We start from the raw sequence: 25,122 nt of genomic DNA, 5'->3' as shown, positions 1-25,122 counted from the left end.
TTTCTTCTAAACTTAGCTTTGGAGTAATTATTCCTTAGAATTGTAAAGCCACAGCCAAACCATCAATGAAATCCATGTACACACTGTTTAAGAATGGAAAAAGAAGGCTGAATGGCATCAAGAATTAATTACATTCAAGAAGACCATTTGGGAATGTAGACTTGTAGAAAATAAAATCACATACAAGCAAACATACCTAGTAAGTCACATTCCTAGCATGCAAAAGAAAAAAATATATATATCAAAAGGCTTGAAGGCTTATCCATTTAAATAAAAAGGTAAGTGGATGGTAGTGATGGTAAAATGCTGGTGAAGTTTAGAACACATGGTTCTGGATACAGGTTAAACACGCACACACGGATTATGTACATATATACATGCTAAATAATGTATATAATTCTACACGTTAAATCTAGATGTACCCAGACATATCCTGAAGAATTTACTCCTGCACCTCTGCTTTGGGTTTCCTTTTAAATCTGTTTTCATGATAAAAGGACTCCTTTTCATTTATTAAACACAGAGTTTTAAGTTGCTTAGAGTTTTCTGACAACTGTGTGTGCCAAGTGTTTGGTTTGAAAACCAGCACAGCTGAAATGGTCATTGCTTGGGCAAAGGGGCGCATCGGCTGGGCTTCACAGGGTGAAGACAAGCAAGGGGCCACCCTGCAGAGCCTGACAGCCCTGCCCACCTGCGCGGACGCCAGGACTCACCAGATTCTGCGTAAACACGGAAACATCCTCCGTGCTGTTGTCAGAATTGACTCGCACCAGCCTTCCGAGTCTAGGGGAACTTATAACCGTAAATGTTACAGTTCTGTTTCCTGTGCTGTCCGCGTCATTGGTCACAGCTCTCAGGTCACCAGATGAAAGGGGCTTCATGGAACCTAAGTGAAGATGAAAACATGCACTGACGTGTGAAGCATATGAAGGCTGCCAGTTAACGAAATGATCTTTATAGACCCCTGAAAATTCTGGAAAACACATGGTTACATGGGGGGACTGGCTAGCATGAAACTGTACCTTGAGGGGCCAGTGATCCCCAAGGCATCTACTGAAGGACGTGATTTGCTCCTGGGGCTGGAGATGAAGGAGGAAAATCAGATGAGATGAGCTCCTCCATCCCGGCCAGTCCTGCATGGCTTACGGATCTCCAGAGAAAAGAAGCAATGCCAGTGTGTGGGCCCTGGCTCAGAGTGCAGGAAGGGGAGTGGCTGGGTGCCCCCAAGAAAGCAGGAGACAGCACCCTCCCCTGGGAGGACAGGGGTGTCCTGGTTGATGGTGGTGGCAGGTGCTCAGTGGAGTATCCCTCTGTGGACATCTGGGGGACAAGTCACTCTTGAACAAACATGAGACATCTCCAGAGGACCCCAGACAGGCAGGTTGCAAGGACACTGTGGGGAGGGAAGGGGCTGTGCAAATGCCAAGGGAGGAAGAATTGGGAAGACATGAGTTTGTGTGCTAATGCAACCACATGTGGCAACTCAAGAGCTAGAGAGCCTGGGGGACATTCAGGTTAGAGCAGTGTTTCTCAAACGGTCTGTGGTGAAGGATCGGTGTTTCCCCTCTCCCCTATTCACACCTCTAGTCTTATAAAATACAATAAAATGCCACAGCAATGTCAGATTGCTATAAACAATTCTAAATACTTTCTATTCTTACCAGCTCACAGATCAGAAGATCCGTGGACCACAGTTTGGAGGCAGAGAGTTGGAGCACATACCCCTTTAGTTCGCACGGGTTTGGGGAATGTCCCCAGCCAGAGAGGGTGGCAGGGAAGAGATTCTCAGAGTCCTCCTGGTCCAGAATCTCACCTTATCTCTTCCATGTTAGCCCAGGCTAAGGGGTTTATCATGCCTCGCAGAGGTCACCCTTGGAGTAGGCACCCGATAAATTATTTACGAAGTTGAGTCAACCACCCAAGAATGACTAAGCCTCTTGAGTGACATTTGTTTTGGTTTACTTACCAAGCATCATAGCCTTAGAAAGCAAGGGCCACCAGTTACCGTACTTAAACCATATCAGGCTCCTAAAAGTGGGGACTGACTACAGCTAACACAAGGGGAAGCCAGCTGTGGGTAAGATTTTCAGATGTGCAAGCATTGTTCTGAGCCTTCCATATGGAGGCTCCATTTAAAATGCAACATGGGGCACCTGGGTGGCTCAGTGGGTTAAAGCCTCTGCCTCTGGCTCAGGTCATGATCTCAGGGTCCTGGGATCGAGCCCCGCATCGGGCTCTCTGCTCAGCAGGGAGCCTGCTTCCTCCTCTCTCTCTGCCTGCTTCTCAGCCTACTTGTGATCTCTGTCTGTCAAATAAATAAATAAAATCTTTTAAAAATAAATAAAATAAAATGCCTAGCGACAAACGCAAACATGAACAAGAGGAACTCCATCAGACTTCAAGGTGTCTGCTCAGTAAAGGAAACCATCACCAAAATGGAAAAGCAACTGATGGAATGGGAGAAAATATCTGCAAGCCACATCGCTGCTAAGGGGTTCACATTCAAAATATACAAGGATCTCATCCAATTTGAGAGCAAAAAAAGCCAATGAGCGCAATTTAAAAATAAGCCAAAGATGTGAAGAACTATTTTCCAAGAAGACATAGAAATGGTCAACAGGTACACGAAAAAGGGCTCCAAAAAAAAAAAAAAAAAGAAAAGAAAAGAAAGAAAAGAAAAAAAGAAAAAGAAAAAGAGCTTATCATCCCTCATCATCACAGGAATGGGAATTAAAACCTCAGTGGGGTATCTTGTCCAACCTCAGTGGACATTCCCCAAACCCATGTCAAGATGACCATGATCCAAAAGACAAGAGATGACAAATGCTGATGAGGGATGTGGATAAAAGGGAAGCCTCGTGCACTGCTGGTGGGAATGGAAATTGCTGCAGCCACTATGGAAAACAGTATGGAGGGTCCTCAAAATATTAAAAACAGAACTACCATCCAGTGCAGCAATCCCACTTCTGGGTATATATCCAAAGCAAGCAAAACCATTATCTTGAAGAAAATAATTATATATGTAAGCACATATATAATATGTATTATTTAAGCTTTAAAAAAGAATGAAATTCTTTTTCATTTGTTGTCATTTGCAACAACATGGATGTCTCTGGAGGGCGTTATGCTAAGTGAAACAAGTCAGACAGAGAAAGACAAATACTGAACGGTATCACTTACTTAAAAAAAAAGAAAATCTAAAGAAAACCAAAACCCCCAGCTGAACTCATAGAAACAGAGAGTGGAAAAGTGGTTGCCAGGGAATGGGGTGAATGAGAAGAGGTTAGTAACAGGTACAAGCTTGCAGTTATATGAATAATGAATTATATAAAATGAATGAATAGCACTATACTGTATAGTTGAAATTTGCTAAGATAGTAGAACTTAAATGGTCTCTCACACACACAGAAAAGGGAAGTATATAAGTCGATAGATGTTTTAACTTGATGGGGTAATAATCCTTTCATAATGGATATCAAATCACCATCCTATATACTTTGAATAGCTTCAAATTTTGTTAGTTATACAAATAAAATGTAAATCTGAAAAATAAAACAATGTGAAACAGAGCAAAATGTCTGAGCCCCTGGGATAGGCACTAGGTCCTGGGGATCCAGGGGTGAGGCAGGAATGTCTGGTAGTGTCAGCCTCAGGAACATACTTGGGCCCCGGGTCAGGACTGCCTCGGCACAATTTTGGCTGTTACACACAAGTACTCAGGTGATGCTTGCAACTGCCTCCCACAGTTCTCTTACTTCTTTGCTGCTGAAATTTTTGCAGACACTGCCCTCTTCCAGCTTCTGGGGCTGGGGGCCCAGGATCTGAGGTCACCTGGGGAGGCCAAGAGGATTCATTCTGTAGCCTCAGTCAGTGTTACATAAGGTCAAAACTAAGGCTCACTCTTTGTTACCTGCCAACAAAGGCTTTCCTCATCCCATCTGGTGGATCATGTATTAATGTGTGCAGTCTTTGGACACCCAAACTTCTCTGTCTTCAGCTTTTTTCAGACCTTGTTCCCAGTCACTGTGCCTTCTTAATTATCTCCTTGTTATAAAAGACTCTAACTTTTCACTATTCCTCCCCGTCCGGGGCTACCTTCAGCAGGTGGGGGATGGGAGGGACTCTTTCTTTAAAACAATATCATTTAATTTGTCTTAGCCTTTTGGGAGAGAGGACCTACCAGAGATGTTCCAGGCCAAGAGCACTTTTTTCCAGCCAGGTTTATCAATCCCTCATTCCCATGTCCAGCTACCTAACCCACAAGGGTTCCTAGGGTTTCACTCCTAGTCAGCAGTCATCTGGGCATGCTCAGTCAGCAAGACTAGCCGGCTCCATGCTGTAACGGCCGGATGAACGTCTTCTAGCATTCAGCCCAGTTCACAGACTTCTAGGGTTCAGCCCAGTTCACAGACTTCTAGGGTTCAGCCCAGTTCACAGACTTCTAGGGTTCAGCCCAGTTCACAGAAAGCCAAACCTCATTTCCCCCCCCAACCCACCTCATTTTATCCGAGCATTGATAGTTTCATCGGTAATCTCCAGGCACTTAATTTAGGAAGGATTTCTCTCAGGTGCCACCCAACTGAACACTCCATAAAGTAACCATCCTACAAGGAGTGTGGTAATAAAAAGGCTCATAACCATATGTGTTTGTCAAGCCCTCGCTCTATATGCACCTCTTCGAGATCTGAGAAGCCAATCAGCATGTTAAAGACTAAGTCTTGGGGTAAAGAAATCTACCTTATTCTTCTTTGAAATCCAACATTTCTCAAACATACTTATCTCCTCTTGTGTTTGTTTCATGAAAAGCAACCACCTCCGTCATGGTCACCAAACTAGAGGGCCTTGCTCATTTCTTCAACAGACATTATCAAGTATCTCGTACGAGACAAGCCGTAAGAAGGAACAGAGATATACTAGGAAGGCGCATGGACAGTCTTACCATTCCTTTTGGATACTTGATAATCCTAAGAAATACAGATTTGTTTCCTCACTAAGAAGGGATAACAAGTCTCTGAGAGGTTAAACGATTTGCCTGATGGTCAAATGTAGGTCTCACTGACTCCAAAATGAGCATTTTTGTTTTTATTTTTTTTTAAAGATTTTATTTATTTATTTGAGAGAGAAGAGATAGCAACAGAGATAGTGAGGGAGAGCACGAGTTGGGGAGGAGAGAGGGAAGCAGGCTCGCCGCTGAGCAGGGAGCCCCATGTGGGACTCGATCCCAGGACCTGGGATCATGACCTGAACCGAAGGCAGTCCTTAACTGACTGAGCCACCCAGATGCCCCTCAAAATGGGTATTTTTAAAGTTGACACTATATCGTCTACACCGTACAACTTTAAGATCAGTGCTGGAATGATAACTGAGTTAGAAAATGGGATGAATCATTCAACAAACCCAACAGATTCTCCTTTCCACCTTCTGAACATGCTACCATGCCTCTTCCCTAGTCTTCACCTCTGCAGCCATCCTGTGCCCTCTGGTATGCTCCCCTCTTTGTTGCCATTCATCGCAATGCTACTCACTCTGCATGGGCAGCTCAGGACCTACCTTGCCAACCAGCTCTCCCTGCCTATTCCAGTCTATGGGGAATTTCCCTCCCGTGAACACGTACAGCTCACCAAGTCTATTCCACTCACTGGACCCTTAGCATATGTTTTGGATGGTTAGTGTACTCTAGAGGGTAAGTCTCCTATTTCCTCAATTAGTAAGCCTTTCATTTTTTTCCCTTAAGGCTTGACAATCTTTTCTTAGAGCTCTTAATTATCTCCCACTAAGTCTTGCAATATTCAAATCAGTGTTGCAAGATTAACGAACTAAAAGGTTTTACAAATCTCTGCTTTAAACTTGAGCAACACACTGTGATTTCCTTCTGCTTTCTTCTCTCCCTCCATTCCCACAAAGGACAGATGGCCCATCAGTGAGATGTGATTCCCTCTGTAGAGTGCTCAAACCCCAGGGGGATTGAAGGGACACAGTCTGCTATGGATACCCTTCACCAGTCAGCTTATTTTCTAGACCAGTTTGACAAAACTCTCAAGGTCAACCCCTCCTCAACACTCTTTGTAAAAGAGCCAAGCACCGTTTGGATCTGTACAAAAATTGGGTCCCAAGGCCACAACATGTTCTAACATGTCACAACTAAAGGTAAACAAACAAATGCATTTCATGGTAGCATTCAAGGTGAAAACCTGGTTATAAAACTTTCCGGGAAATAAATTTTGCAAGAAGAAATAGAATGTCCGTGCATGCATGTGTGTGTGTGTGTGTTTATGTACACACATCTATACGCAAAATAATGAAAATACACATAAGTAGCCATTTTCTCTCCGTGCACACACAGAGTTCATTTAGAACTGCAGTCCTCCTTACTTTAAAATAACGTTGTTACAAAATGACTTTCAAATATGGCAGGGCTCAGAAGCTATGTTAACCTCAAAATATTCACCCGTTAAGTATTCTTATAAGAATTTTGGCTCACTCTACAAAATCCTTACAGGTCTCAAGTCAGGGCCACTTTTTAAGACTAAGTCCACAAGGAAGGCAAAACAGTCTGGCCAAAGTCTGCCGGGCGGCTGGAGAGAGTCCAACTGGTACGGGATCAGTGTGAGTGAAAACAAATGTTGACTGATGCCGGGTTGCAAGATTTTCCTACTCCAAGAGAGTGAAACACACAAAATGTCTACGTCATCATTGCTGTTGATTAAATCGCTATGCGTATTTTCCTGGTTGTGTATAACCATCCATCAATAAGATCAAGGAGACAAAATAAAAAGCCTCCATGATGACTGCATTCCCTGAGAACGAGTATTCTAAAAATTGAGACGGGCCTGGAACACAGGCACGCCCGGAAAGGAGAGAAGCTGCCGTGATTCCAGCACCAGATTTGGGGTTGGAGTTGGCACTTGCTCTTGGGGCTTATGATTCCTGTTAGTTATATGCTTTGTAACTGCCTGAGCCCCAGGGTTTTCTATCAATGTTGCATCATTCTCAAACAGGGGCGATGCAACTTACTCTTATATACGTTATTTCCTTGAAATCCCTCATACAATCCAGTGCGGTAGGCGCAAATGTAAAACACAGCAGAATCACAGGGTATGAATAGCATCTGGATGTCCATTCTAGAACAGGAATAGATTTCCTGCTATTATGGTTTTATAAAATCTATTGTTCTGTAAAAAGGAATACGATTTCCCTGATATTTCAGAACATATAGGTCAACTAGAGTCCGACAAGAGCAGCCGGACCTGACAGCTGACACCTGCAGTCACAGAGGGAGGGGAGTACAGAGACCCCCACTCCTCTCAGTCAAAGCTCTGCCGAACGGATGATCGAGGCAGAGATCACTCAGAGCCTGCTCCCTGCAGGACCCGCCATGATGGGAGGGGGCAGTCCTCAGGGAGGAGGGGGAGTACGGCATCTGTCATCATCCCCCCACAACTTCACACAGCCGCAGGGACCAACATCCTCGGGCGGCCACTGTAGAAGCCAGCTGAGCAAGGCTCACTTGTGTCCCTAGAGAGAGGAGGGGATGCGGTCATCGGAGCCACAGCCACGCCAGGGACTTCCGAGGCAGAACCGAGTGGGCCTGCACCACTTGGGACATGAAGCTAGGAAAAGCCTCAACGACAACTGGACCCACTGACCCAGAAGGTCCATTCCAACTCAAAAATCTGTGACTGCAGTCGTCATTCCCACCTCCACTCCGGTGGAGATTTTATCAAACGTAACAGCCGCTTAATGGAGGTGCCCATGAAAATCCAACCTCCTTCCCACTGGCCACGAGCCGGGGCTGGAAACAAGTCACAGCCAGGGAAGGGAGGGTAACTCAGAAACCAAGAATAACAGACCACAGGTGCTAGCTTGGGGGAAGCTTGGAGAAAGTTGCCGCTCACTCGGGGCTGGGTCCAAATATTAGACAGAGGGCTAGGAAAATGATGTGTTTTGCATAATTCCACAAAGGTGACAAGGGAATCTGGGCCCCTTTCATATATTTTTCTTGCTGAACTAATGTTCAGTGAAACAGGTGCCAGAAACACAGAACTTCCTAAACTGTAGTGGCTATAACTCTCCTTTAATCTGACACAACCGTCATCAGTTACGAAACCAGACTTGAGCCAGAAGAGATGAAAAGTGTTTCATCTTTTGCAGATTTACTTTGATTTTAGAACACTTTTTTTCTTTTTTCTGGTAGATTACTGCCTTTTTCAGAAGACTGGGGTGTAGTAGTTTGCTTATTTTTAAACACTAAATGGCACCCTCGTTGCCTTGGGAAAAAAATCGATAGACACATCACAGTTATTCCCAGAGAAAAATTATAGAATATAAAAAGATTTTGGAATAGAAAAATCTGTGTTAACATATCTTTAATTGGATTTTAATAAGATTTCTTTTCATGAGCTCAAGCGCTTCAGGCAACTAAAAATTGCAACATTTCTCCTCAGACACTGTGTTTCTGCTGAAGTTACAGTGATGTTTCTCCAGGTCTACCTTAGAAGGATGCGAGCCTTATGCGCCATTTACCGGTTGCACAGCTGAATGACATCATCTCTCTAAGCCACAAATCCCGCCAGCTTCCTGTAAATGTATCACCTACCTCACGTGCGTGTAAGGAGTAAAAAAACTAGTACCGTCCGTGCCCAGCCCTGCGGACCTCAATTCTGGCTATACTTCAGAACCACCTGGAACTCAAAAAAATATTATGGCCAGGCCCAACAGCAGAGACTCCCCGTTAAACTGGGGTAAGTTGGGGCCAGGATGCAGCTGGTTTTAGAAGCTTCCTGGTTGAGAACAACTGGGTTAGAGTGACCACGGAATAACCATAATGGATAAAGTGATTACCGTCTTTCTCCATCTCTGTTTGACTGGTAACACGTATCAAGTACACAAGTGACTGTGTAGGGTTGTTTTGTTTTTTTTTTTAAGATTTATTTATTTATTTGACAGAGAGAGAGAGAGATCACAAGCAGGCAGAGAGGCAGGCAGAGAGAGAGGGGAAGCAGACTCCCTGCTGAGCAGAGAGCCCGATGCGGGGCTCTATCCCAGGACCTTGGGATCATGACCTGAGCTGGAGGTAGAGGCTTAACCCATTGAACCACCCAGGCACCCCAGGTTTTTGTTTTTTGTTTTTGTTTTTTACTGTAATATAAATTTTATCGTTTTTCTATTCAATCTATCTTACTGCATTTTTTAAAAAATAACAAGTTTAAGTGTTTTTTCTTTTTTCATTCCCCCTGCCAGGGGCTAAGTCTTTCCCTATCCCTGCTGCAAGGGCATTCAGCCAGAGGCTCACTTTGATTTTTCCATCTCACTAAGCTGAGATTCTGGGCAAACAGCAATCCAGAGGCTTCAGGCCCCTGAAGCCAGCACTCAGTGAAATCCCTGATGCGCACATGGTTTCTATATTTAGAAAAAGAAAATCCAAGATCTCGATGATCACCACAGAGCCTGGCTCTCCTTGCTTCATCAAGGACCCTAAGGAGAGAGTAGGGGAATGTGGATCATAGGCCTCCCTTCCCATGGCCCTTGGCCAGCTCCGGCACACCCTCTCTGCCTAATGAGGGAGGGGAAAGAGACAGGGCGTGGAGAGAGACAGCCTTGTGTTTGCCAAGTGCCTGCAAAGAGAGAAGTCTTTCAGGACCTTTGTAACTGTTCTTGGTATCACTGTAAGGTAAACGATGACACTTTTTAACCACACAGGGAGTGCTTTCTAAATAAACTGAAAACCACTTCACCCCAGATGCTCTCAAGTGAAGATCTTACCTGGAGGGACGCCTGGGTGACTCAGTTTATTAAGTGTCTGCCTTTGGCTCAGAGGCATGATCTCACAGTCCTGGGATCCAGCCCTGTGTCGGGCTCCCTGCTCAGTGGGGAGTCTGCTTCTCCCTCTCCTTCTGCTGCTCCTCCTGCTTCCGTCCTCCGGTACGCTCACTCTCTCTCTCCAATAAATAAGTAAAAATTAAGAAAATAAAATCTTACCTGGAAAGATGCTCAGTCCTCGGTTTACTTCTAAGCTAAGGGTCAGGGTTCGAGCAGTGATGCTAAAAATCTGTCGAGGTGCAAAGTTCAAACCATCGGTAACTTGAAAATTAAAGCCTCCTGACATGGGTCCTTCAAAAGAATTACATTCTGGTCACTCTGGGTGTTGGGCAAAAGTCATCCACTTTCGCCCTCTCTCCCGCAAAGCAACCCCTATCAACTAGAGAAAGTGTTAATAGAGTCACTGAACTCCCCAAACCAAATACTACCAAAATGTGATGCTAGAAGAACATTAATAAAGGTCTAAAATCCATACTTACCTGTCCCCCTTGCCCCCTCCCCATGACTTAATAGAAGAAAGTGTTACCTCCAAGAAATTAAAAAAAAAATCTTTTTAAACATATTCACCACCTGCATTTTATTATTTTGGAATGCATGCGTGTCATGTTCATGTGTACATGCACACACAAGCAATTTCTAAAATTCTGATATGCCAAAAATCAAAACTAGGGGGAAGAAAATAACACTTAGCCCCTCCCTCCAAATAATTTCTAATTATTCACTGATCTCGAACTAGCTCTTTTCTGCTAAGGTGGTAAAGAGCGGGGAAAGATCCAGGCCGGCTCTTGTTAAACTCCAGCAGGAAGAGAATTGTACCCCCACACTTCCGCCAAAGGGTTAGTGGTATCAATAAAATTATAAATGAACTTATGCATGTAAGAGAAATTGAGACAGGCCCCCTATCGATCCCATTCCCAGGAGAGCTTTACCAGTCTGACTCACAAAGCACCAGGCGAGCTCACAATGTAGACAGCCTGATGTTCACATTCCCATCCCCCTTTGAAAATGTTCAGCCAGCAGTAAATCTGGAGGCCCCCAGGTCTTTGCATCATGTAATGGGTAGAAATGTCCTCTTTGTTGCCCTCAGGGACATGTGGCAAGGAACAAAGAAGGCAGGGTCAGACTCTGCAATTACGTACAAGTACTGCCTTAATAACGCAATTTAATAAAGGGCTGGTCGATGGCTTGACAGCCTCTTGAGTTTCTGAGTCTTCACAAACAAATGCTACAGACTTTTAAAAAATTTCCCAATACACTCAAGAGTCATCGTTTTTAAAAAGAGAGAGAGAGAAAATTTGGAGTCAGCCTAATTTCGAACAGGGGCCCACGATCAAATTTTGTTTGTTTGCTTGCTTTTACTAGAAGTAGCACTCTGAAGTTGCATTTAATGAAATATGAGATGAGGAAGAGAATGCTTTCTGCCCCTCGGCACTTTCCACATTTCACGAATCCAGAAACAATGTGGAAACGGAATCAAAAGGGAGCCTATCAAAATACGTACTAGAATAGCATCCTGGGAAAGCCTTAACTTATCACACTGATTATGACCTTAGAGAGGAAAGGAGGGAAACACGAAAGGAGGGGAGACCTGTAGATTTTCTGTTGCGTAACCCCAGATCTTTCCGACAGTACTTTGCAAAGGGCAGCCTTAAAGGACACAGCCTCCCACATCTTGGTTTTATCAACCTACTTAGGTTGTTATCTGAAAAATGAGTTAGATGAGTGGTAGAGCACTTGGCAAATATAAATGCTAAGAGAGACTAATGAAACCAAAGCCTTTGTTTGGGGCTGATGATGGAGAGATGTAGCAGGAGAACCAACTGGTCTCAGCAACAGCCTGGTCTGCTCGGGGCTCCAGCCACTTTGCGGGCCATTATGGCCTCGGTAGTCAGTTAGAGAATGTAATGGATTGATTCTCAAAGAGAATTACCTTTAACTTGCCTTCCTGCCTTTTTTTTTTTTTAGGAGAAATTATTTCCTCTACCAGCCAAAAGTGAACATGGATCTGGTAGTGGACAAATAAATAAATCCAGAGAGCTAATTTTCATTTTAGTCCTACAAATAGCAAGTGCGCTTCTTTAACCTGCCCTGTCCTTCAGTGGGGGCGGCTGGCGGAGAAAGCACAGCTTCAGGGTCAGTGCAGCTTACTTCGTTCTGAGCCTCAGTTTCTTCATCTCTAAAATGGGGTCACTACTCCACATGGATCAGAGGACTTGTGCAGAGTAAATGAAATGGGTTTCGTGACTGAGCCACCTGTGGCACCAGGGATAGCCAGAGACTCAAGGATTCCTTTTCCTTGCAAACTGCATTGCTGTAGAAATCTGGAACTTCCCTTGGGGGAGTCTCCAGAGCCATTCTCTCCATTTTGATAATTCCTTAAAAAAAAAAATAAATAAATAACCTTACTAGGCCCTCATCTAAAAAGACTTGGATTGTTGGTATCTAATAATCAAAACCACACAAAATTGGAGGAAATTTCCTATTACTTCAGTATCTCTTTAAATGAATCGTATTTTATTAGTCAGCTCATTGGTACGCATTTAAAAAATGAGAACATACCTACGTGGAAAAGATCACCCAGTCTAGAGACAAGACTTTGGTTCCTATGTGGGGAGATTTAGTATCTCATCACAATAAAATTAACCCCACGGGTTCCCGGGCTACAGGCTTAGAACTACTAGTTGAGAGCATTCACATAGTAAATTATCTTCAGATTATTTGGGGATTCTTTTTATGAGCTGCAAAGATAATCAGGAAATCACTACATCTGAATTTAGAAGATTTTTTAGTCTTTATTTTCTTGAGTAATTTTTCCAAGAAGTTCATAAAAATGGCTGACCAGCTCTGACTGGTAGCTTTCCCATCATGCTCCCTGGCTCACGGCCCCCGCCCCCATTCCCTCGGCAGCTGGGGGAGTGGGCTCCTTCCCCCCTCCATCCGGTGACAGGGGCAGCCTGGAAATAAAGCCAAACTGGATCACCCCTTCCTCAGATTTACAAAATTACTGATTAACAGACGGAAGAAAAAAAGCCTTTTAATGTCCGGGTCTCTTAGGATTACAGCTATCTTTATTCATTAGTTTATTCATGTGTTTATTTATTTAACAACTATGTTTTGTTAATAACTATGTTTAAGAACACTAAAGTCTCCCTCGTGTCTGGAACACGACCTGGCTCATAAAAGATATTCAGTATTATTTCACTTCTTTCAACACATTTTTATTAAGCACCTGCTTGTTCTCCTCACTTTTTGAGGTGCTGAGAACCTCAGAGCAAAGAAAACAAAGATCCTGCTCTTGTACCCTCTGGTATAGAAGACAGACAACAAACAAACAAACAAAGCAGTCTAAGCTACAGTGGCAGGAAGTCAGGAAGGGATGGAGAGGGACAGAGAAGAGATGCTATTTTAATGCGTGGTCAGGAAAAGGCTCTTGGGAATGTTCTATTTGAGCCTAGATCTTACACGACCATGTGAGTAAGCCAAGTGTGAGTTATAGGTACTCTCTGATGTTTGCTATCATTAGCCTTCCTACAACGTGCCACTTAAAAAAAAATTACAGACCCCAGGAAGTCTTTAGATGACTTGTGGTTTTCAGTCGCAACTACTAGGTTTGACTATCATGTTAACCTCTGGTTGAAACACATTTTAGTTTTGCATTACTTTTCTCTATGACATACCCGTGTGTACAAACACTAGCTGGCCCTTGTTGATCTGAGCCTGGGTGAAGTTCTGGATGCTTCGGTCAGGAAAGGACTGGAGAGCCAAATGCCCGTTGCTGGGTGGAGTGACCCAATAGGTGAGGTCCTGCGGGGAGGAGTCCTCGTCTTCCGCACAGAGGACACCCCTGGTAATCTCAGTTACAGAATTTGCCCATACCTTAAAAAGAAGAGAAGCATAGATCTTGCAAAGACCACTTCCGATCATATCACATAAGTAAACCGGATACTATGCTACTCTGGCCTCTTGCACAAAGATTTAGAAACTAAAGCAATTCGTTAGAGCTTTTAAAGCATGAAGGTCCTTTTTTTTTTTTTTTTTTAAGATTTTATCTATTTATTTGAGAGAAGGAGAGAGCATGAGCAGGGGGAGAAGCAGACTCCCTGCTGAGCAGGGACCCCCCCCCTTCCCCCGCTCAAGCAGGGCTCTATCCCAGGAGCCTGGGATCATGACCTGAGCCAAAGGTAGAGGCTCAACTGACTGAGCCACCCAGGCGCCCCTAAAGCATGAAGATTGTAAATTCAAAACAGACACAGAATTAAATACCAGACGAAATTTGGGGCATGCTGTAGTGTTTGTTTAACTTTTGAGGTTTATAAGGTCCCAATAAAAAACAGTATTCATAATTATTTCTTCAAAATTAATTATTTAAAGTGAATATTTATTTATATAAAGTATAATAACAAGAAAAGCTGGTAGTAACTAAGCACCTTTTGCATGCCTGGCATATGCTAGGTATAGAAGCATAGGCTAAGATTCTCCATGGAGTCTCAGATCATTGTAGACCCTACCTCATAAGGTGGATTTAAGGACTGCTATTCATTATTTTAAGAAGTGGATAATTTCATCAGCTCTTAAATATTGCAATGCCTCCTGTGTGGATAGCTCATCTACAACTATTTCTGAGTAATAATCTCTGTTTTCCAATTACATTTAAAATCTATTTCACTTGCCTAAACATCCTAGTTCCACAATTCATCATTTATTGAGCATCTATTATGTTCTGGTGCCTGTTCTGGATGCCTGCAACCCATCAGTGAACAAAACAGAGTCCTACCCTCACGGAACCTACATTCCAACAGAAAGGGATGAAGGAGTACAGGGAAGAAACAACAGGCATAATAAAGGAAGGACCTATAGTCTGTTAGGGGTTCATGGGCACCATGAAAAAATTTAAAATAAAGCCAAGCAAGGGGCTCAGGAGTGGGAGAATGTTAAATCAGAAGCTCATTTGAGAAAATCTGGAAGGAGGTGAAAGAGGAGCCATGTGGATATCTGGGGAAGAACATGCAGGGAGAGGGAGAAGCCCTAAGGTGGGAGCAGGCCTCATCCACCTGAGGGCAGCAAGAAGGTCAGTATGGCAGGAACAGAGCAAGTGAGAGGAGGAGGCAAGAAGATGCGTGTCAAAAGTGTAACGGAAGGGCAAATCCGGCAGGATCTTGACGGTCACTGTAAGAACTTCGGCTTTTACTTGAGTGCAATGGGGCATCGTCATGGGGCTTTTGGGGAGGAGTAACTTGGTCTTAACAGAACCCTGTGGCTTCTGTGTCAAGAACAGATCATGGAAAGGCAGGAGAAGAAGCAGGGGCACTGATTAGGAGGTGACTATAGTAATCCTGGAGAGAGATGAGAGAAGAGAGTGACCCAAAGTTGTTGAGGTGGTAAGGCGTGGTCGAATTCTGGGTGTGTGTTGAAGGGGAAGCCAACAGGGGGGTCTGATGAATCAGATGTGGTGAGGTGTGGAAGGAAGGCAAGGGGGCAGAATGGCTTCATGGCGGGGACCTCAACACCTAGAAAGACGGGGTTACCACCAGTTGAAATGAGGAGAGCTGCGGAGGGGGTGGGTTCTTGAAGTAAGATCAGGAGCTCAGTTGTGAACATGTTGAGCTGAAAACAGGTACTTAGACACTGAATCCCATTTGAAAGAAGGAGGCTCTTTCGAGTTTCTATAATCATGCAGTCACATGGTATTTCACGAACACTAAAAATGGGTGGCATTATCACTCACTAAATTTTCACATTTCTATCTGTATTTATAAATGTCTTCCCTATAGAAACACCATGCACATTTTCAAGCTTATGTCATTCTGTGCTCTCTGACTAGAACCTTATCATCTTCTATGCTTGATACCAACCTATTTAAAAATTTAATCCTGAGTGATTTAATAGTTACCTCTCTGATCTAAAAGACTGTTTTCTTTAGTAGTATAGGGAGTTTATGAAATATCTTAATTCTTGCTCACTTACTCCTAATAACTATTTAAATAGAATTTAAAGAAAGGAATATCAGAAATTATATAAGATTCCTAACTTTTCATGTGAGGCACAACATGCCACGTTAGCTATGTAACCTTGTGCACATGTCTCAATTTCCCTGTGCCTTAATTGCCTCATTAGTAAACTAGGAACGATAGAATTATTATATATAATGAGTGATTTAAGATATGTAAAGTACTTAGAACAAGCTTCACCTGGCAGATAGTAAGAATTCAATAAATATTAGCTCTATGATATCCCCTCCTCTTCATCAGATTCAGTTCTGAGGATTAATATAATTTTTTTAAAACATTACTTAAAAGTCATTTGGGGTGTCATGATTATGATTATTGGAACGTTCTAGAACATGCACGGTAGGTTTTGTTTAATCCTCTCCATAATTTGGGGTGGGATAGTTCATCTGTTTCATGATGGTATTGTCGATGGATGTTCCTGTATCTTGGCTTTTGGACTATGGCCACTGAGGATTTTTCAGCCCTAAACTCTAAGGGCATCAATTCTTTAACAGCTACCAGAAATGCTCATCAACCTAATGTTCAAATCATAAAGTTTTGGTCTTCAGTTAATCCATGGAAAGTCTACAGTGTTTACAAAATATATAATCAGACTACTGAACAAAATTCCACGGTCACTAATTCTACTTTTCCACTTTTCATATTTTAAAATCCATCCGAGTATGTTTTTTTCCTTTCTTTAAGAACTCACGCTTATTCGGAAACATACTGCTATGCTTGTCTCGTGACTCTGAGATGCTCATTTTTTCCAGCACCGTGCACACAAAAGCTGAATGAAGCACGTTTTCCACGGCAGCTACTCCTCCGTGCAACTCTGCTTTTGCCCCTTCTTGCTTCTGGAATATACTGTCTTTCAAAACAACTGGAAAACCTGCCACTCAAAACAAGAACTAGTAACTTGAGGTCTTTATTTCCACTCCAACCAGATTTAGTTCAATTAACAGCCCCACTCTTTGGGTGAGGCTCGACTGAGAGCCAAGTCCTTGGCCATAGCCATTTCAGGTAGATGGGGAGAAGAAAAACAAAGATTGAAATGTGAATGTGGAATTCCAAGTGATCCAAAGTCCAATAGACATAACAGTTTAAGGAATACATACCTGAAAAAAAATTAGCACCTTAATTGGAACACATTTTTAAAAATTCAACTTTAACTTATAAACGGAAGGTCAATGGGATTGAGAAACCTAATTATAATCCAGAAAAATCCTAATTATGATTCTAATGTTTAAAAAAAACAGAACTTTGTTTTGAGTTTCAGATGAGGAATGTGAAATGTTTATAAAATTACTATCCCACTGTCTGACCCTTCTAAGCCTTCCGTCAAAATCTCGGGCTTTGCTGCCTTAATTCGTCCACGGTCCCTGGCTCTCAACGCTCTTTTTAGTGATGACAAGTGCTTATCAGAAACAAACAAATGATTCTATTTTTGGTATAAAAGACAACAACAAAACAAAATGTACAGTATTGAAAGCCAAAGTTGAAAAACAGGAAAATGAAGCCCCCTTGTGGACACAAATACATTTGATCAGGTATGCACCAAAATTTCTGGTGATGCTTGAATACAAAAGTACTCAGTAGAATATATTTCAGAGTAAAATGCAAAGGATTCACCAGAGTTGGTCTCATCCCAATGCCTAACTCCAGTTTGTCATGACGGAAATGATTTTCTGTACCACTGAATGACTTTGGAGACCAGCCAGCCACAGGTTCTGTGGCTAAATGAAATGTTTAAAGTAGGTCAGGAGAAGCAAGTGTTAGGTTATGCTGGGACAGAATGGTTAATGTTCAGATTTCTGCCTTTAAACTCCTATCCAGAGTCTGAGATGCTATCAGCTGGTCTGCCCACTAGGCTCCTACTTCCTTTTCCCAGGTAGACTACAGAGAACCCTTCTTGCCACTTGCTCCAAGCTCTGATAACAAGTAAGGAGTGTGGGTAGTCATATGTATGATCTGAAGGTCTTGAGAATGTTCTGTTTGAAAAGTCAAAGACAGCATAAAACCCCACAACTATGGTGGTTAATTTTGTGTCAAGTTGACTAAGCTGCAGGGTACCCAGATATTTGGTTAAACATTATTCTGGGTATTTCCAGGAGAATGTTTTTGGATGAGATTAACATTTAAAATATTTTATTTACTTATCTATTTTTTATTTTTTTTTAAAGATTTTATTTATTTATCAGACAGACAGAGATCACAAGTAGGCAGAGAAGCAGGCAGAGAGAAGGAGGAAGCAGGCTCCGGGCTGAGCAGAGAGCCTGATGCGGGGCTCGATCCCAGGACCCTGGGATCATGACCTGAGACGAAGACAGAGGCTTTAACCCACTGAGCCACCCAGGCGCCCCTGAGATTAACATTTAAATCAGTTGATGGAGTAAAGCAGAATCACTCTCCCTTACGTGGGTGAGGCTCATACAATCAGTTGAAGACTTAAGTAGAAAAACAAAATGCAAAAACTGATCCTTCTGTGAGTAAAAAGAACTCTTTTCTGTCTGACTGCCTGGGAGATCAGCTCTTCTTGTTGACCTTCATATGGGAACCCAGCCCTTGGCTCTCCTGGGTCTCTAGTCTGCTGACAAAGCCTACAGATCTTGGAACGTGCCCAGCTCCATAATCATGTAAGCCAGTTCCTCGTAATAAATCCAGATATATGTATTTTTACATACATATGCACTAATCCACAACTCAGTCATGGTTTTGCTGTCAAGGAAGAGGAGGCTCAGAGAAATTTTGCTCAAGTTGAGCAATTTATAAACCTTGAACTCTGTTTTTGAACTTTAACCCAGAACTTTTAAGGCAGAGAATGCGATTCTTACCAGATAAATAAGTGAATAACTCAGAGAGAGCCAGAGTCAAATGACCACATCCACTGAAACTGGGAAGTTGTACTCTTCCTGGACCAGATCTAGGTTCTCCAGGGAAGAAGATAAGAATAAAGGAAATGGCCCTTGCCTCCAGCGACTCTTCCCTTTTTCTTGAGAGAAACGCTCTGGAATCAAGGATGGGGCAGGGGTGGGAGCAAACTGCCTGAGCAAGCTCAAGGTTCTTGGCAGAGACTGTATTTCCTTAATTTAAAGGGAAGACGGAGACAAAGACTAGCGTACACACATTCTTCCTCTCACAATTTAATGTTCTGAAGATCTTAAATTGACAGGAATATTTCAATATAATAAAGCTATTATTAAGTTGATGGTGCCTCTTATAATGAACGGTGACTCTTATAACGAACGGTACCTCAGAACGGAAAGCCAAACCCACAACAGGGCTTCAGTTCCTTTCCAGGAGGAAGCCCAAGAATTCACTGCTTTATTCCTTGGTCTCCCTCACCTGCAGCGGGCTCCTGCTTTTCTCCCATTATCGGTCTACATTTTAGGTCTGTCCCCTGGATCTTTCTCATCCTGCAGTTTTGCACCACAGGGCAAAGTACCCAAATCCTCGGCTGAGGTTCCTGGGTGAACACGTAGGTGTTCGGTACAACTGCTGTGGACCTACTCCCTGAAGTCCACGTGAGCGGGAGCAAGAAGCCCTGCAGCTTTGGGGCTTTTTTCTTCCTAATGAAGACAGCCCTTGACCACGTGGATGCACTGAGAGAGCTCGAGGCAGTCACAGGTAGCAGGCAGTGGCAGAGCATGGTCGTGAGACAGCCAGACTTTCCACTCCTTCCCCTAGCGCCGCGCTGGTCCTCAATCCTCCCATGAGGAGGAGGACATCAGTAACAGCAGGTGCTCTGTAGGATTGTGAAAATGACACCACTTCCGGAAGATGTCCAGTACTGTACTCCGTAAGCACATAATAAATGTAAACTTTTATAACTATAATATAAAATAACTATAATAATATAACTTTTATAACTATAATATAAAATAATATAAAAATATAAACTTTTATAACTGTGCTTAATAATCCTGGACACCTATGATCCCTCCCTCGAGCCAACAATGCAGCACTTAGATCGCTTTGCTAAGCATGAGTTCAGGAGATGGAAACACCCCAAGAATCTGTGAGAACAGAGGAAGGCCTACAAATGGGACCAGCTAGAACGTCCAATTCCCAGGACTGTGGAGTAAACGCAGGATAAAGTGACACGTTCTGAAGGTATCATTGCCCTTAGTTTTTCACTTAACACATAGAGGCCAAAAAATGAGCCGAGCCATAAAATAACATAAAGCACTAAAAATTCCGTTCCTAAATCCAATTATATCGAGCAAATAAAAACAGATTTTTAAAAACCCCAGCCTGTTTCCATGTTTAACAACATAAAATTTTCAAGGGAAGTTAGCCTCTGGTAAGCTCTATTCCTATCCACCGTCTGACTACCCAATTTCCTCTGGACTTCTAAAGAATCTATTATTAGCTAGTGACCCTCATGAGTGGTATAAACAAGGCTGAAGTTGTCAAAAACGTGTGTGGAAAGATTTGTTTTTAACCAATTTCAAAGAGAACACCTTCAGATTCCTGTGTCTGGGCATACCCGATGAATGTGTCCCCTAGAGGCTGAAATGTGTGAAGGGTCAAGGATTCTTCCAGAAATGCAGCTCTCCTAAAGAAAGAAAGAGCCAAGGCAAAAGCCTGGTTTCTGAAACATGGGCCAGTATTGGTGGGAAACTGAGAGTTTATACTTTCATTTACTCATCCAATCAGCAAGTATTTCTTGTTTATTATGTGTCAGTCATTGCTGGAGAGAGCCTGAAAAGGGGCTTGGACAAGTCACTGGGCTCGTGTGCTGCCACTCTGTCCTCCGCCTGTCATTTAGCTCTTAGGCAATTTCCTCATCTGTCCAAAGAAGGAAATGGTAACACATCTCTCAGTGAGCTATAAGCCCTTAGAGTGATACCTGGCACGTAATAATGGCTAGCAATTATTTTGTGAGCATTTGCTATTATAATAGCTACAACTCTTCTCCAAGCCAGAACAAATTCATGCCCAAGTCTTTAGAAGAAGGGACAGTAAGAAGGAGTGGTTTAAGACCAAGACAATCTACTGGGTGAAAGGTTTGGGATACTTGATTGTAAACTGACACAAATGGGTTCACCAGCATTGACATCGGTATGCTGGTGTGGGAGAAAATGGCGCCATAAGAGCCAGAGGAACCCCTACGCATCAAGCCCTCTGTGTGGCCAATAGAAGCCATGACATTGCTTCAAGGCCCCAGATCAGGACAGGAGCCAAATGGTGGACATCATGTGATTGCCAAAACATGTTTATCTGTGAATGCCTAAGAAGCACCCCCAGGGGATTCTCAGAAAAAGTGAAGGGTGACGGAAGTTCCCAGAAACAGCAAAATACCCTCACATGACTGTACAGTGGTTTTTTAAAAATCCTGATACTGCTATAAGCCTTGGAGTTTTTCAGTAATAATGCTACCATTTATTGAGTCCCAACCACATGTTAGGAAGTGTGGGAGAGTTTTATATCATTTTCTCTCTTACTCCTCACAACTCTGCTTCTATTTCCCACCACCTCAATGACAGCACACTGAAGGACTAAATAAATTGCCCAAGGTCACACTTCCAATACCAGGAAGGTGATTCTCACCTTCCCAAACTAACTAGAAAAGGCTGTACTTCCGGAAATACAGTGCAAATGACACCCACTCAAGAGAGACAACACGCCAGTAACTCATTGGGATTCCTCATCTCCCAACGGTTACCCAACAGAATGTCCCCATAAGAACTGCCATTTATTTAAAACCAGTAGGAATGTGTTAATCATACATACAGAGTCATATTATTTAACATTAGAAACAATACGAAAGAAAATCAAATGGGTAGCCCCAATGTTATTATGATAAATCAAAAAGCACGGAGCACCTACCTGAAGGATTCTGTTGGCTGTTATTACCGGAGCCTCATCATTTACTGATTCCACAGTTACAAAAAGAGTTCGGGGCAAGCTCTGTTTTCCAAGTTCTGAGCTATTTGCAAAGACGGTGAAATCGTCAAGAAGCTCCTCGCTATCATCATGCATGTAGTAAATCAATTCATTTTCCACCTATAACCACCACCAAAAGAAATCGCCAACTTACTGAAATGTGATTTTTAAAAATATGAAAATATAAAAATATGAATCAATTACTATAATCCCAATTTTTATGTCTCTCTACAACACAGGAGCATGGGTTCATCCTAGGAGGTCTGATTCTGAGTGTAAATTATGATGGGAGGGCTAGTTTTCATGACGTGATGCCAGGTCCTAGGAAAAAGGTGAAAGAGAAATGGAACAATGCAGCAGACAGTGTAGGAAAGAGAGCACTGGACTGGTAATCAGGAGACCAGAGTCAAAGGCTATTTCTAACACAGAAATATGCTCTAGGTAAGTGATCCAATCCAGCTGTCCTTTCCATGGAACAGCACCCACTAAAATTCAGACTCTATTTGTTTACTTACAGTGACTAATTTGGAGTTGTGGATTACTTTGCTAGACAATTCAGAATGCTAGGTTTAGGCTCCAAAACTCCTACCCTTCTACTCATTTGTTAGATTTCGTTGTTTGGAGACACCTGGAGTAGAGCAACTATTAAGTTACCCTCTTTTCTGAACTAAGCATGCCTTATTCCTTTAACTGTTCTTTGTATGAGAGACTATACATGTAATCTCCTAGTTCTGTTCCTCCTTCAGAACACACTCATTTTTTGGGTACATCTCTTAGTGGATGTGGACCATAACTAGCTATCGAACTAGCTATATAACTAGCTATCTTCTGTGAACAGAATATAGGGAAATATACCAAAATCAAATTTCTATCAAGGCAGATTTTCCTTACTGTAATAACACAAATGAAAACATTCACTTTTATCCCTGTTAGATTTCATTTTCTAATTTTCATTCTGAAATGGTTATCAAATGAATTAATTACTCCTCTTGGATTTGTAATAACCACAAATTTGATCAGAATGCCTCTCATGTCTTCAAGGCTCCGATGGAAAATACTGAAGAACACAGGATCATAATTAGAGATGAAGAGAATTTCAAAGCTAGAAGGAAAGTTGGCTTCAGTGAGTCTGTGACTCAAACACAAAATGGCAGAGAACTTCCAAAGCCCAACAGGAGTAGCTGAACTTCTGAATAAGTCTCTGGGGTTGTGTTTGTTTTGATAAAATACTGCCAGAAATTTTAACAGTTCAACTTTGCCCGTTCCTATGGTGCACTTCCTTTGAGCAAATACTTTTGATCTCTCGGAGGTGCTTCTGACAAGAGTTGAAAAGTTCAGGAAGAGTCTCAAGGGAAAGTTGTGGCCATTTGTCTACAGGTACTATGAGAATTTCTTTGGAGTTCTGTGGGCAGAGGAGTTCCAGACCGCAGGCCTGACCACAAGTTCTGAAACACGCCGTTTCAAGCTACTTGAAAATAAACACAGAAGATGGCATTGATCAGAATGTGAGAGAATTTGGACTTAAAACGCTTTAGGAACCTAGGATTTAAGACAGGTTGCCTCCTCGGTATCTTTCCTGGAGAAATAGAGCATTTCTTCAAAGGAGTGGCATGCCCCCAAGTTATATGCCATTTAATATGTATTAACGTAAAAGTAAAGAGAAGATTTGGTGGGGGGTCGCTTATTTCTCAACTTCCAACACTAGAAAAATATATGCTGACCTGAAATTAAAAGATATCATAAACTTGTAGAAAATCTTGGAAGACTGAAAAGTGTTTGGTTCCCTCTCACCAGTCATGTTCAGGGCAGTGCCGTGCCTCTGCTCACTTTCTCCCTCCTTCCTTGCTCCCCATCTCCCCCCCGCCCCGGGGTGAAAGGTGAAGTAGAAGGCCCTCCTATGCTGGACCTCCCTAACCTCATTCTCAGCTGTCTCCCCTCCCCCACCTGTGGTCCAGCCCCACTAAACCCCTGGCTGCTCCCCACCCAGCTGCTCACTCGTTCTTCCCTCTGCCTAAATACCCTCCCTCTGAGTCCACCTGGCTCACCCACCCATCCCCTCCTCCAGGTGTCTGCTCAGATGCTGCCTTGTCAACGGGACCTCCCCTGACCGCTTGATCTGAAACCGAACATACACAACACTGAAGGCTCTAGCATTTCCCAGCTCCGTTTCCTGCTTTCTTTTTCTCCATAACACTAATCTTCACTCAAGATGCCTTCCATTCCACTTAATTAATTTTTCTATTGTCTCTCTCTGCCTCCTTCTTTCTCCTACCAGAACATTACAGCATGGAGTGATGCTGGGTTTGTTCACCCTGTATCCCCACTACCTAAAACTGGCGTGCCTGACACATAACAGACACTCAGAAACGATCTGCTGAATGAATGAAGGGCTAACATGGCCACGTGCTCCTCCAAGCCACTAAGCACTATAGCCACCAACTGTTAAGGGTTGGTGCTGCTTTACATGAGAACCATGATGTTGCAAAGCCTGGCGACCTTAGAGTCATACAGGAAGAGAAAGCATCTTCCAGATGTGGAAGAGCCTGGACCTTGACTGTGAACAAGGCTACACAATACCATAGATCCTAGAGGGAACACACATACTTGACATAGAGATTTCAACCAACTATTCTAAATACACACTTCTTACAAAGCACAATCCCTAATGAACTGGCCAAGACAGGACTCAGATTTAGTGCTTGGTCTCTCACTTAGCATCCCTGAGGTAAACAGTAGTAAATTCAACTTGCACCAGAGAGAGTGGTCATTTTGGATGGTTTGTCCCGCCTTTGTGAAGGAAGACATGATGAAGAGATGCCAACAGGAATTCACTAAAGGATCACCGTCCCCGGATCCCCAGCAGAGAAGCACTGATTTCCAAGGTTATTTCCAGCCCTCAGGATTCTCTGCATCTTCCCACGGCTCCCTAATGCCTCCTGGCTCAGTCTAACCCTCCTGACAAGTGATTCAAGACTTTCCCCAGTCTGGCCTCAGTTCTCTCTGCCGCTCCTGAGCCCACCTGCAAGTCTTGTGGGCTATTTCCCTGCCTCCACAACCCACTCACTTTAATGCCTCCATATCCTTCGCCATGCTGTTGCCTTTGCTCATGTTGCTCTTTTGTTGTTGTTCCCTGTTTCTCCTCTGTTACCTCCCTGCTCTTTCCTTCTTTCCTCAAGTCTTGCTTAAGCGTTATTCCCTCTGTGAAGTCTTCCCTATTCTCTTCAATTAGAGTCAGATGCACTTCCTTAGCGCCACTGTGAGAAGGCCGTGCGAGGCCTCAGAAGGCCCCTTGGAGTTAGAGCAAAGCTTGTGTGCCTATTGCCCCCGGCCCCCAGCATCTCCTGAGGGCAAGGAGTACGGCTCCTTACCATGGCAACCTTGCACAGCAACTTGAACAGAAGGGTTTAGCAAATCTGTTCAAGTCTGT

At 43.1% G+C, this 25,122-nt stretch overlaps 1 protein-coding gene across 1 annotated transcript in view; it reads right to left on the bottom strand.

Annotated features, from left to right (window-relative positions):
- LOC116586886 (chondroitin sulfate proteoglycan 4-like) overlaps positions 1-25,122 on the bottom strand; it is a 60,459-nt gene that overhangs the window by 17,167 nt on the left and 18,170 nt on the right. The window contains exons 5-8 of the mRNA XM_032337406.1: positions 21,639-21,815; positions 13,497-13,695; positions 9,979-10,110; positions 714-886 (exon numbers count right to left, since the gene is read on the bottom strand). Of these exons, the coding sequence (XP_032193297.1) occupies positions 714-886; positions 9,979-10,110; positions 13,497-13,695; positions 21,639-21,815 (681 nt within the window). The remainder of the gene's footprint in view (positions 1-713; positions 887-9,978; positions 10,111-13,496; positions 13,696-21,638; positions 21,816-25,122) is intronic.

This window comes from Mustela erminea, chromosome 3 (genome assembly GCF_009829155.1).
Source record: "Mustela erminea isolate mMusErm1 chromosome 3, mMusErm1.Pri, whole genome shotgun sequence".
NCBI lineage: Eukaryota > Metazoa > Chordata > Mammalia > Carnivora > Mustelidae > Mustela > Mustela erminea.
Note: the sequence above shows the minus strand (reverse complement) of the source record. Positions and strands in the feature narration are given on the sequence as shown.